Source organism: Sciurus vulgaris, assembly GCF_902686455.1.
Source record: "Sciurus vulgaris genome assembly, chromosome: 8".
Taxonomy (NCBI): Eukaryota; Metazoa; Chordata; class Mammalia; order Rodentia; family Sciuridae; genus Sciurus; species Sciurus vulgaris.
The window spans coordinates 147,221,365-147,233,741 of NC_136468.1; the positions used below are offsets into that span (position 1 = coordinate 147,221,365).

Sequence of the window (12,377 nt, forward strand, 5' to 3'; positions counted from 1 at the left end):
AATCTTTCCCAAACCCTCGTACATGTGCCCAAAGCTACATCATTCAGAATATAAATGACAGCGTGATTGCAATAGAGGAATGCTGGGAACACCCTAAATGCCCACTGAAGGCCCTTGGCTAAAGATGGCCTGGAAGAGGACATCTAAGGTGTTTCCAGCTATTTTCTAGGCAGGGCCCTTGGATTCTCCTGGAGGTCCCTCTGTTTACCTTTTTCTCTAAGGTTACTCTGAATATTAATTTCATTTTTAAATTTTTTCAAAAAAATTTTTAGTGGTCAATGGACCTTTTTAATTTTTATTTATTTATATGTGGTGCTAGGGATCGAACCCAGTGCCTCACACATGCTAGGCAAGCGCTCACCACTGAGCTCCAACCCCAGCCCCTTAATTTCATTTTCAACAGACCCCCAGGGTCAGGGGCTGTGCTTTCTGTGTGTGTTTCTACTGTGCCTGGTGGACCCGGTGCTTAGTTAACATTCCTTGGAAGGGGAAGGAATGAATGAGTGAATCCTTATAAGGAATAAAATATGCAAACCTTCCTTCGCACTGAATCGTTTTATAGTTTAATCCGCTGGAACTTGAATATAGATTAGGCTCAGATGGGAGCCCATCTGCTTATTCTACTCCATTTCTGTCTCTGTGTCTTTCTGTGTGTGTGTGTGTATGTGTGTGTGTGTGTGTGTGTGTGTGTTTGCCCAGCTGCATGGATGAGCTAGGGAGGGCCTGGGGATTGGTTTATGGCCCTGCTGTTTTCATCTTGAAATTCTTACTACTTTTTGAACACGGGCAATTGCATTTCCATTTTGCCTTGGGCCCTGCAAATGATAGAACCAGGCCTGAAGTCATGTATGTACTCATTGCGATGATGGGTCTTGAGTCATATTGGAACCCTCTGTGGATCCGAAGGTCCAGAAGGCACGTCAGACCAGACCTTGATCACAGTGGGGCCAAGTCCCAGCCCCACCTGGCATGCCTCCCTGTAGAATCTTTACCTACTAGTTTAAGCCCTGTGTCCCTTCCAAGCAGACCCTGCGAATACCATATGACTTCAGACACTATCTTAGCCATTTTAATTTTTAATGAAGGGTATAGAAACCCACTCTGGCCAGGCATGGTGGAGCATGCCAGTAATCCCAGAGACTTGGGAGGCTGAGGCAGGAGGATTATTAATTGGAGGCCAGCCTCTGCAACTTAGGAAAATACTATTTCAAAATAAAAAATAAAGAGGATGGTCAGGTGTGGTGGTGCATGCCTGTAATCCCAGCGATTCTGGAAACTGAGGCTAGAGGATTACAAGTTTGAGGCCTGTCAGGCAACTTATCAAGACCCTGTCTCAAACTAAAAAAAAAAAACTGAAGATGTGGCTTCTTGGTTAAACACCCCTGAGTTTAATCTCTAGTACCAAAACATAAAAATAAAAATAAAAAGGACTGGTGATGTAGCTCAGTGGCAAAATGTTCCTGAGTTCACTCTCTACTACAAAAAGAAAAAAAATTTCTGAGAATAGACCAGACCTTAAATATTTGCCATTTTCAGCACCAATAAAAGGTATAGCTCATAGCCAGTTGCAGTGGTGCATGCCTGTAATCCCAGAGACTTGGGAGGCTGAAGAAGGAGGATGGCAAGTTCAAAGCCAGCCTTGGCAACAGTGAGGCCCTACGCCCCTGTCTTTAAATAAAATACAAAATAGGGCTGGGGATGTGACTCAGTGGTCGAGTGCCCCTGAGTTCAATCCCCAGTACCCCAAAAATTAAATTAAATTAAAAAATAAAAGATATGTCTCATTTTACCCATGTCACCCCCATTGAATATATGGTTCAATATCCTCTAAAATTTTTATGTGACTTTCCTAAAAGACCCTACCAAGAGGAAATATTTCCCTCCAAAGCAATAGTTTACCTCTCCCAGGGAATTTAAACAGGGTTTTCTTCTTCTTTTTTAAATTTTCTTAGTTGTAGATGAACACCTTTATTTACTGATTTTTATGTGGTGCCAAAGATTGAACCCAGTGCCTCACACATGCTAGGCAAGCACTCTACCACTGAGCCACAACCCCAGCTCTATACAGGGCTTCCTCTTCCTTAGGATTTCTGAAGAAGGTTTCTTGATAAGATTTAGTTTGTGTCACATTCTACGAACTTAAAAAGGGAAGCAAACTAAGAACCAAGCCCATGTTTAAGGTTCAGCTTGATGTTTCTTTTGGTTGGTTCCTGCTGGTTTTAGTGAGAAGCTCCATCCACATACCTGCCCGTGAGCTTCTGGGTATTAGAGCCTCTTGTTCCTTAGCGGATAGAGTCATGGGAGTCTCCCAGACCGATGTCACACAGGAAAGAGACTTTCTTTCAAAACACATTTTTATTACAATGAAGCAACAAAGCAGCAGCCCAGGAAAGAGTTATAACCAAAAATAGAATTAAAAGCAGAAGCATAGGGTTTTCACAGATTTCTGTCAGGAGGTTCTGTGGTCTTTTGATGCTGATAAGAATCCCTGACCTAGCTATGTGCAGTGGTGCATGCCTGTAATCCAAGTACTCTGGAGGCTGAGGTGGGAGGATCGCCAGTTCAAGGTCAGCCTGGGCAACTCAATGAGGCACCATCTCAAAATAAAATTAGAGAAAGGGTTGGGGATGTGGCTCAGTGGTAGAGTGCTTTTCCTAGCATGTGTAAGACCCTGGGTTAAGTCCTCAGTATTGAATTTGAAAAAAAAAAAAAAGTCCTAAATTTTACCCCTCCCTGGGCTGAGTAGCTGGGAAGCAAGAAAATATAGTGGGTGGTAATGGGGTGGCTACTTAGGGGCTCTGAACCACAAGGGAAATCACTTCCTGTCTCAGTTTCTTTATATGGAAAATGTGTTCATGTAATAAGTCATAGCATTGAGCACTTATTGCCAGACATAGTTTCGTGCTTCAAATGTACTTATTCACACACTCATTCAACAAGTATTTGTTGAGTACTTACTATGTGCAGGTGCTCTTCTAGGCCCTGGGGACATAATGTGAATAAAATCCTTGTGCCTCAGGATTGAACTCATTGAATCTGCCCAATGACCCTTTGAAGGTCATTACTATTATTACCCCTGTTTGAAAGATGAGGAAATCAAAGGTAAAAGCAGTTAAATAAAATCTGCTCCAGGAACACATGTCTAGGAAGTGACTGAGCTGGGATCCAAGATTAGATTCGTCGACCTCTCTACAGATTGTCCCTTTGATTGCCAGGCTGTGCCGTGCCTCTGAGAAAGGAAGTAATGAGACAGCCTACAGGGGTCTTTTCAGGCTAAAGAACTAAATGTTGGCAAAGTCCCTAAAGGGGAGACTACCCTGGGAATTAGAGCCAGTGTAAACACAGGAGTAGAGATCACTTTCACCACTCTGTGGCTTGAGGATGGGGTAAGGTTGGCCTGGACACACTTTCCTTAATTCCGGGGAGGAGCAGCCTGTCATTTCACAGAATCATCTAGTTTTGAGGGTTCCAGGTGCATATCTGGAAAACGCATGTGCCCCAGCGAGACCCAGGATGAGAAGAAAACCATGATGTTTGCAGGGAACAGGTCTAGGAACGGCGTTCAGGGAAAGGGTGAGGGCCTTGCACATCTCCGCCACCCCCAACACTGCTGCCACGCAAGAGTAGAGTGACACCCCCCCCCCCCCCGCCCGGCAAAAGGGACACCAGGGTCCGACACTTAAATTCAAATTCAGTAAATATTTGAAGAAAGAAAGAATGGAGGATTTCAATCTGCACGTACATAACAAGCAGTCAAAAGTACTTAGGCCAGAATTAGCACATGCGAAAGGACAGCAGCCTTTCGAACTCAGCAACCCTGGGGGAACCAGGGACGGTGTTCCTCAGCACCTTCTCGGGCCACCTGAAGTCAAAACGTGGACAGAGAACTGTACAGAGCGGCCCAAGGGAAGGGGAAGATCATCAGGACCAAGACATCCGGATTTAAAGTGTGTTTCTCAGCCTAAAATAAAAGCATTGACTCAGTCCAGTTCCTACTTTTCAAAATCAGTAAGGGTTTAAGGTCAGAGAATAGGAAATAGTGCTACATCATGAAGCTCAGTAATTCCCCCCAGAGCAAGAATGTGACCCGGGAAAGATCCACACCTGTATCCTCATCTGTTTAAAATTCCACGGGAGCTGAGCAATTCCTAACTGACACACACAGGCCCCAATGGTCCCCATCACTGTGATCAGGTTATATAAAGGCAACACACTCACTTCAGTCACCTGGAACCTTCCCCAAAGGTGGAGGAGTGTGGGTTTCACTTCCAAGAGAGTAAAAAGGATACAGCTAAGAATGGGTGGTAGCATTTCAATGTCCCCCCCTCCCCCGAGTGTGAGTTAACTCAGCGCAGCCCTCTGTCCTTGACGCTGCTGGCCTGTTTGTCGTAGGGCCATTCAACACACCTGGAGGTCCCACTGAACATCGGACTGGCTCTGGACGCTATTCGCCACACTGACGCAACTCTCATGGCAGAGGTTGGAAATGGGCATCTCTTCCATCCTCTGTGACTTTGAGGGTCCTGGTGGCTTGGGTCTCACACTGTGGATTTTGAGCTTGGTGTAGAATTTGGGAAACGAGGGGCTTGAAAAGTAATACACCAGGGGGTCCAGCATGCTGTTCAGGTAGGTGAAACTGAGAGTGACGTGGAGAGCCACGTGGACAGACGGGTCGCAGGCGCTGGAGGGCACCGTCCAGACGAAATAGAGTCTGGCCAAAACGCTGGGCAAGTAGCAAGTGACGAAGACGGCGGCCACCACCATGATGAAGCGGATAGCCTTCTTCATCCGAGCCTGTCTGGCCAGCTGCCGCCTCTGCTTCAGGCTCCAAACGACCTTGAAGGAGCAGAACAAGATGAGGCCAAGGGGCAGGAAGAACTCCAGCTGGAACATGATGTCATGCCAGCCATTGGCCGACTCCATGATGAAGCTCTCACACGATGTGGCGTTCTCCTGCAGACACAGATGGCTCTCCATCAGAAGGTGCAGCGTCCCCAGGATGACCAAGGTCCAAAGGACACAGACGACCCCAGCTGCCGTCCGGTTGGAGATGGTGTTCACCACGTGGTGGGGGTGGACCACTTTGAAATACCTGTCCACGGCCACCACTGTCAGGAAGACGATGCTCCCAGCCCTGTTCATGGCCAACATGAACAGCACCAGCCGACAGGGGAGATCCTGAAAAGCCCAGTGTCTGTGTCTGCGGTAGTAGTCCGTCCGAAAGGGCAGGCAGATCATGAGGAGGAAGTCGGCCACCGCCAAGTTGAAAAGGTAGATGGTGCTCGGCTTCCAGGTCTTCATGTGAAAGCAGAAACCACACAGCGCGATCCCATTGCCCAGGGCGCCGAGCACGAAGGCCAGGATGAGCAGCGGTGGCATCACCTGAGAGATGGGGTCCCCCTCAAGGAGGCAGCAGGACCCGTTGTCCATGGTGCAGGGGGGACAGGTGTCCTGGGTGCCGGGTGGCCCCTGGAGTCCCCGCCAAGGCACAGATGCTGACCTGAATTTTACCACTGACCCAGTGACTGTGTCTGGAACCTCATCACCTTGACAGTCAGTCACTGCACACCGGGGTAGATGCGGCCACCACACCCAGAAGGGAAACTAGCCAGGAAATGAAAGCCACAAGGAGGTCCTTTCTCTGGAGCCCGGGTTACAAGCTGCTTGTCTTCCAGAGAGATGAAGCCTGTAGCTCGGCCAGGCTCTGAGATGCGTGCGGTATCTTGTAGGTGGTCATTTCTGGGAAGTGACCGGAGGGTCTGAGACTCGTGCTGCAGAGGAGCTGCTGGGTGCAGCCCCAGAATAATTTTAATTTTCGGCTTCTCTCTACTGTGACTCACTCTGTGCTGGGAGCGCACAGTGCTGGCCCAGAAGGCAGGGAAAAGCTTGTTTGTCCTCCCTCCCGGTGGAGAAATACAAACATTTCCTGGAGTCCATCTGAGCCTCTGCCATTGCTTCCCTCCCCTAACCTTTGCCTGACTGCCCCGTCCCCTCTCCCATCCCATGGGGCACTCCCAGGCCGTGCCAGAGAGGGGAGGCTGTGCTCTGCAGCTGCTCAGAGGCATTTCCTGCACCCACCCCCAAAAACAGCACTCAAAATTGGGAGGGTCTGCACAGAAAAAAAAGTCCCAAACATGACATTTGTTGGGTGTTGGAAAAATTCTTTGGAGGGGTCCCCATTTCTTCCTCCTCTTCCTCCCCTTTGCTTGCTTCTGTGGACCCAAGTGACCAGTTGCACAACCAGCAAGACCATGCAATGGACCTGAAGCCAATTCCATGTCTGTCTCCAGGAGAGAGCCTCTTTGGGAGCCAGGTTTCAGCTGTGCCAAAGCAGAGCCTGGCGCTTTTGCAAAGAGGACCTGGCTCTGAGATTCCCCCTGGCTGCTCGGAAGAGACCAATGCCACCATGAGAGTGTCTTCATTTTAATGATTGCTGAGCCTGTGGGCGCAGGAGGCCGGGGCTGGGGGAGTTGGTTAAGATCTATCTCTAAAATCATGTTGGGTAAAATTAGACTGCGCGAGAAACTGGAGTCCTTGCCGAAATTTCCTGCCCTTTGACTTTAGGGATTATCTATCTGCCCTGTGCCTTTCCGCTCCCGATTTAGGACAGCGGGTGGGTGTGGGATGGGAGGGTACGCTGGAAGAATGCATGCAGCTTGTTCCAGATGCTGGAATGCTCGATTCCAAATCAAGCCAGTAGCATCCTCCCTGCAACCCCTGTCACCTCCCACCTGGCCTTGGAAAGGGTTCCTGACTGGCTCCCCTTCCTCTAGCCTACTCTCTGCAATTCTTCTCCCACACAACAATTTGAATTTTCTCAGGCATTAGCTCCTTCTAATCTGTTAAGGTGGCAGACTGGTGGCCTGTGGCCCATACGAGGTTCAGAAACCAGTTTGGCTCAACTCGCGTGTTTAGAAAACCTAAGACTGCCAGGCGCGGTGGCACACGTCTGTCATCCCAGCGGCTCAGGAGGCTGAGGCAGGAGGATGGAGAGAGAGAGCTCAAAGCCAGCCTCAGCAAGAGCGAGGCGCTAAGCAACTCAGTGAGAGCCTGTCTCTAAAAAAAAAATACAAAATAGGGCTGGGGATGTGTCTGATCAAGTACCCTGAGTTCAATCCCAGGTATCCCCACCCCCAAAAAAAAGAAAAAAAGAAGAAGAAAAGTAAACCTAGGACTGTCCTATGGAATTTATCTTCTTTTAGAAAACTGGAAGATCTGTCACCGTGGACCAATGATCCCAAATGGTGACAACCAGTTGGAGCTAAGAGAAACTGTCCCCTGAGGGCATGAGTTTTGCAGTTTGCCCCTGTCCCCACCACTCCCTATTACCTTAGATCGGGCTGGCCCCCCTAATTTACATGCCTGGTCTCTGGACTCTTGGGTCTTTCACCTCTTTTTGGGTTGAAAGTCACATCCCGTGGATTGACACACAAAGGCCTTTGTGGGTCATCTTTCCCATAGAATGCTTCTGCCTCTTTTCTCTGATGGTCCCGCCTGTGGCTCTCATATCTTCTAATAAATGAATGTGCTCACCCACATCCACACCTAGTCCCCCCTCACCCATGAGCTCCTGGAAGACAAATCCCATGCTCTTGGCGGGAGGGGAGAGAATAGGGACCTGGATGAGCTGTCTGGGAGAGCTCCTAACGGCTACCTTCACCCTATTGGGCTGCGGGGTTCTCTGAGGAGTTAATAACCCCATGACACAGAAGACTTCAGGTGCTCAGCCTGGAATTTTCAACAAATGGCAAATATCCTTTTTCGGGGCTGGGAATGGAAGCCAGGGCCTTGCTCAGACATGCGAGGCCAATGCCACCACCAAGCCACACCCAGCTCCTTGGTAAGGACTCTTCATTCTGCATTATCAGGTCCCAGTAGCGGTTCTGGGTTCTCGTAAATACCGGTACTTCCCTTTTCCCCACATGACTAACACCTGCTGCTTTTCCACATCCTTTCTGTCTTGTCAAGTCACTTTGCTCTCTCCGTAGAATGAGCTGGAAGGCAAAGCATTGCGAGCAGTTTCTCTTTCTCTGAAAGTCTAGTGGTTTTTCCTATACAGACTGCTCCGGTTCTCCCCCCGGGCCTGCAGGATCACGAGCTCCAGAGGATCCTCCACATCCTTTCGTGCATCAGATTAAAATCTATTCGAAAACGAACTCCAACGGATCTAAGACCTACATGGAAGAGTCACAACCCTGCAACCTTTAGAAGGAGACGTAGGGAGAAAAGCTGCATGAGGTTGGATCTGGCGTTGATTTCTTGGATGTGACACCCAGCGCACAGGCAATAAAAGAAAAGAAAATAGGTAAAGTGGGCTTCCTCAAGATGAAAAGCTTTTCAGCATCAAAGGATGCTGACAGCAGAGTGAAAGGCTACCTCTGGAGTGGAGAGCGTACCTGCAAATCATACAGAAGATATGAGGAACTCCGAAACTCAGGAATGGAACTCAAGCCAGGCGTGCTGACACACCTGTAATCCCAAGACTTGGGAGGCTGAGACAGGAGGATCGCAAGTTGGAGGACAGCCTTGGATATTAAGTAAGACCCTGTCTCAAAATAAAAAATAAAAAGGCTGGGGATGTGGCCCAGTGGCAGACCACCTCTGGGTTCAACCCCCAGCACCAAAAATAAAAAATAAAAATAAAAAAGAAAGAAAGCACATTTACCTGGGTGCAATGGTGTATGCCTGTAACCCAGTGACCGGGGAGGCTGAGGCAAGAGCCTCAAAGCCAGCCTCAGCAAGAGCGAGGTGCTAAGCAACTCAGTGAGCCCCTGTGTCTAAATAAAATACAAAAAAGGGGTGGGGATGTGGCTCAGTGATAGAGCACCCCTGAGTTCAGTCCCCAGTACAACAACAAAAAAAAAAAAAGAAAGAAAGAAAGAAGGAGAAGAAAAGAAATATGCAACAAATAAGATATTTTGAGAAAAACGAATTCATAGTTTGTAGCAGTTGCTTCCTCCACAGGAGAGTCTGGGTACACTCTGAAAATGGCCTCCATCAGCTTTAAGAAAGAAGGCTGGGATAATTTAAAAACGTAAACCACATTTTATTGCTGAGATGCTGCTTAGTTTTACTCCTAGCTTCAAATGATAGTGCCTGATTAAAAATAGAAGCTTTACAAATTCCGATTAGGTAAACCTCTGCGGTGTTTTTGCTAGATGTTTCAGGACATCCAAAAAACGAGAGAGACATTATCTGGCATCTGAAGCTAAGTGTTTAGTATGGGAAGTAAAACAAACATACATAAGTAAGAGTAAAGAAAAGGAACCGGAATAAGTGGTAAGACAATATTTCCTAAATGAGGCAACCCCACCAGAGATAATAGGAAACATGGTGTGGGGTCTTAGCTCAAGCTAGCCTTGAACTTGCAAGCCTCCTGCCTTAGCCTCCCAAATAATTCCAAATAACTGAGATCACCATAGTGAGCCATTGTGTCCCGCCTCCTCTATACTTCAAATCGTCTCTAGATGACTTATCACAACTAATACAATGTACACACCACGTAAAGAGTTGCTATTCTGATTGTTTAGGAAACAAGGACAAGAAAAATGTACGAGCTCAGCGCAGACACATTTTCTTTTTTCAAATATATTTAATCCACAGTTGATTGAATCCTCAGATGCGGAACACATGGTATGGAGGGAAGAGTGTATTCTAGAACATCCCCAATTTGTAGAAAGTTCTATTGGAAGATGCTGGTCTAGGGTCAGGCCTGCAAAAGAGCTGAGACCTACATGGGAAGGAAGAGCATCCCCAGAGGTCCCTGCAGAGGCTCTTGGATACTGAAAGCTGTGTGGCCCGGGCTGGAGCTGCTGGGCCAGTCCCTGCAGTGCCTGCCAGCCACCTTGGATTCCCTGCCAGGGCCACAGAAGGCACCGAAGCTCAACCAGGGGAGCAACCTGAATGTGGGGAAGACAGACGGGAGGAGGAGACTGCATGAGGGCACCGACAAGAGTGCTGGGGATCAAACCCAGGGCCTTATGCTTACAAGGCAAGCACTCTACCGACTGAGCCATCTCCCCAGCCCCCCTCCCCAGTCTTGACCAGCCACAGCGGTAGCAATGTGGGTGGAGAAGAGACCGTGGACATATGCTCAAATAGACTGCGGGTTGTGGTGCGGCCAGGAAGAAGAAGAACCAACACTCACGGCTTGAGCTACTCAGGGGTGTGCCAGAGTTCCCTGTGTCTGATGTGGAATCTGAGGAAAAGGATGAGAAACTGCTCCTTAAAGTGCTGGTTAATAGCTGGGCATACACCTGTCATCCAGTGGCTCTGGAGGCTGAGACTGGAGGATCGTGAGTTCAAAGGCAGCCTCAGCAATGGAGGACAGCCTTGGAAATTTAGTAAGACCTTGTCTCTAAATAAAATATAAAATAGGCTGGGGGTGTGGCTCAGTGGTCAAATGGCCCTGAGTTCAATCCTCAGTGTCTCCCCCCCCCACACACAAAAAAAGTGCTGCTTAATAGGAAGTAATAGCTTTAGTCACCTGGAGGGTCTCATTCCCCCATCCAGCCTCCACTGTAGCTCACATCAGAAGACACTCAGGAGAGAAAACAGCACACTAGGCTCTGAGCATGTGACCATAATGTCCCAGGTGCCAATAATGGTCAGGAGAAGGAGAGCGTGGGATGAGATCTTTTGCTTCCCTTTTTCTTTTCCCACAGTTTCCTTATCATACAAAGCTGCACCTCCAGAAAGGCTCCTGGATGCTGAAATCGAGGTGCTCTGCAAACGACCGTGGCCTGCTTTGTTCCTCCTGATGCCTCCATGGACTCCAAATTCCAAACCCCTCAAATATCCTCCAGCCCATTTCTGGCTCCGAACACCGGCTCCTTCTTGTCTGCTTCTAGAAATTCTAGCAATTCTCCGCCACCCACTTCACTCGCCAAACCCGGTCCTGTCATTACGCTTCAGTGTAGCAGTTGTATTGTTTTCCTAATCCATACTGAAGACATAGCTATACGCTCAGTCATAGCTATACCCTCAAAATACGGGTCTCTATTGTCCTCTAAAAAACAAAACAAAACAAAACAAAAAAACTGGGGATATAGCTCCGTGTTAAAGTGCCCACGGGTTCAATCCCCAGTTCCAGGAGGAGAAACGAACTCTATAGGAGGCTGTGCATGGGTTATATGCAAACACTAAGCCTCTTTTCTGTTTTGGCCTCTATTTTTGTTTACAGTACTGGGGGCGCTTGACCCCTGGGCTACATCCCCAGCAATTTTTACTTTTTATTTTGAGACAAAGTCTCCCTAAATTGCACAGACTGACCTGGAACTTGTGATCCTCCTGCCTAGTTGCTGGAATTGCAGGTGTCTGTCACCCCGCCTGGCTAAGTCATCTTATATAAGGGAATTTAGAATCTGCAGGTTCTGGTATGGGGGTGGGGTCCTGGAACCAGTCCCTGCGGATACCAAGGGACAACTGTATACGTGTAGCTGTTGAGCTCTTGAAACTGGATGCGTTGGAACTGAATTTTGAATAAAATTAACATTTAAAAACCATGTGTGGTTCGTGGCTTCCGTGTTGGAAGCCCAGGAAACATCACTTCCCTTGACTTCCACGCCTTCTGTGAATTGCCCTCTCCAGTCCGGAAGAAGCCCTCTTTCCTGGGCTGTTTCTGCCACCCACGTGCTTACCGGGCAGTCTGGTGATGATTTACTTTTGCTTCTCCCCAGAACATATGTAGCCCCTCACCAGGTACCGAGGGACAGGCAGCATGTCTTAAATAAGTGAACCAGTGAACGAATGATTCCAGGCTGGGTGGGTTATTGATTCCAGGCCCTGGCTGTAGGGACACACGACTCAACAGGAAGTGTGGACTGAAAGAACCTGTGGACACACCTGCCAGACTGATCTGGCATGAGCTCAGGTCTCTCGGGCCTGTCATGCCACCTACTCTGCTGCTTTTATGAGATAGCATTTCGCTTTATCCGTGACAAGGGCAGGAAGTGGCATTCCGACTGGGCTACCTACGAATGGCAGGAGGAGAAACTGTCTGTGTGGTGTGAATTCAGGGGCTGAGCTTCCCCAAAACCCCTTCCCCCGCCAGGGGCCTGAGTGTGGGGATGTCTTAGCTTCCTGATTCTGAAGGAGCCAGTTACCACCAACATGGTGGCTTCAGCTCTTCCCTCCTGCTTCTGGAAGCCAGAGGTCTGATGCTAGGGTGTTGGCAGGACTGCACCCCCTGAACAGGCTCTAGGAGAGTCTCCATTCCTTGCTTCTCCCAGCTTCTGCTTCCTGCTGTTGGCATCCCGGCCTGGGGCTGCAGGCCTCTAATCTCCACCTCAGTGGGCACATGCCTCCCACCCAAGACTCTTCCCACCCTTCTCTTTTCAGTGCTGATGATGGAAGCCAGCGGTCCCTTACTGCTGAGG

At 48.6% G+C, this 12,377-nt stretch overlaps 1 protein-coding gene across 1 annotated transcript; it reads right to left on the bottom strand.

Annotated features, from left to right (window-relative positions):
• Positions 1 to 2,354: 2,354 nt before the first annotated feature.
• On the bottom strand, positions 2,355 to 5,890 carry HCAR1 (hydroxycarboxylic acid receptor 1). Its single transcript, XM_079151614.1, has one exon. The coding sequence runs from the start codon at positions 5,428 to 5,430 to the stop codon at positions 4,399 to 4,401; it is 1,032 nt and encodes a 343-aa protein (XP_079007740.1). The 5' UTR covers positions 5,431 to 5,890; the 3' UTR covers positions 2,355 to 4,398.
• Positions 5,891 to 12,377: the final 6,487 nt, after the last annotated feature.

Bases quoted from the DNA above. Each gene is read 5' to 3' on its own strand.
- HCAR1 (XM_079151614.1), bottom strand. From the start codon at position 5,430: ATGGACAACGGGTCCTGCTGCCTCCTTGAGGGGGACCCCATCTCTCAG.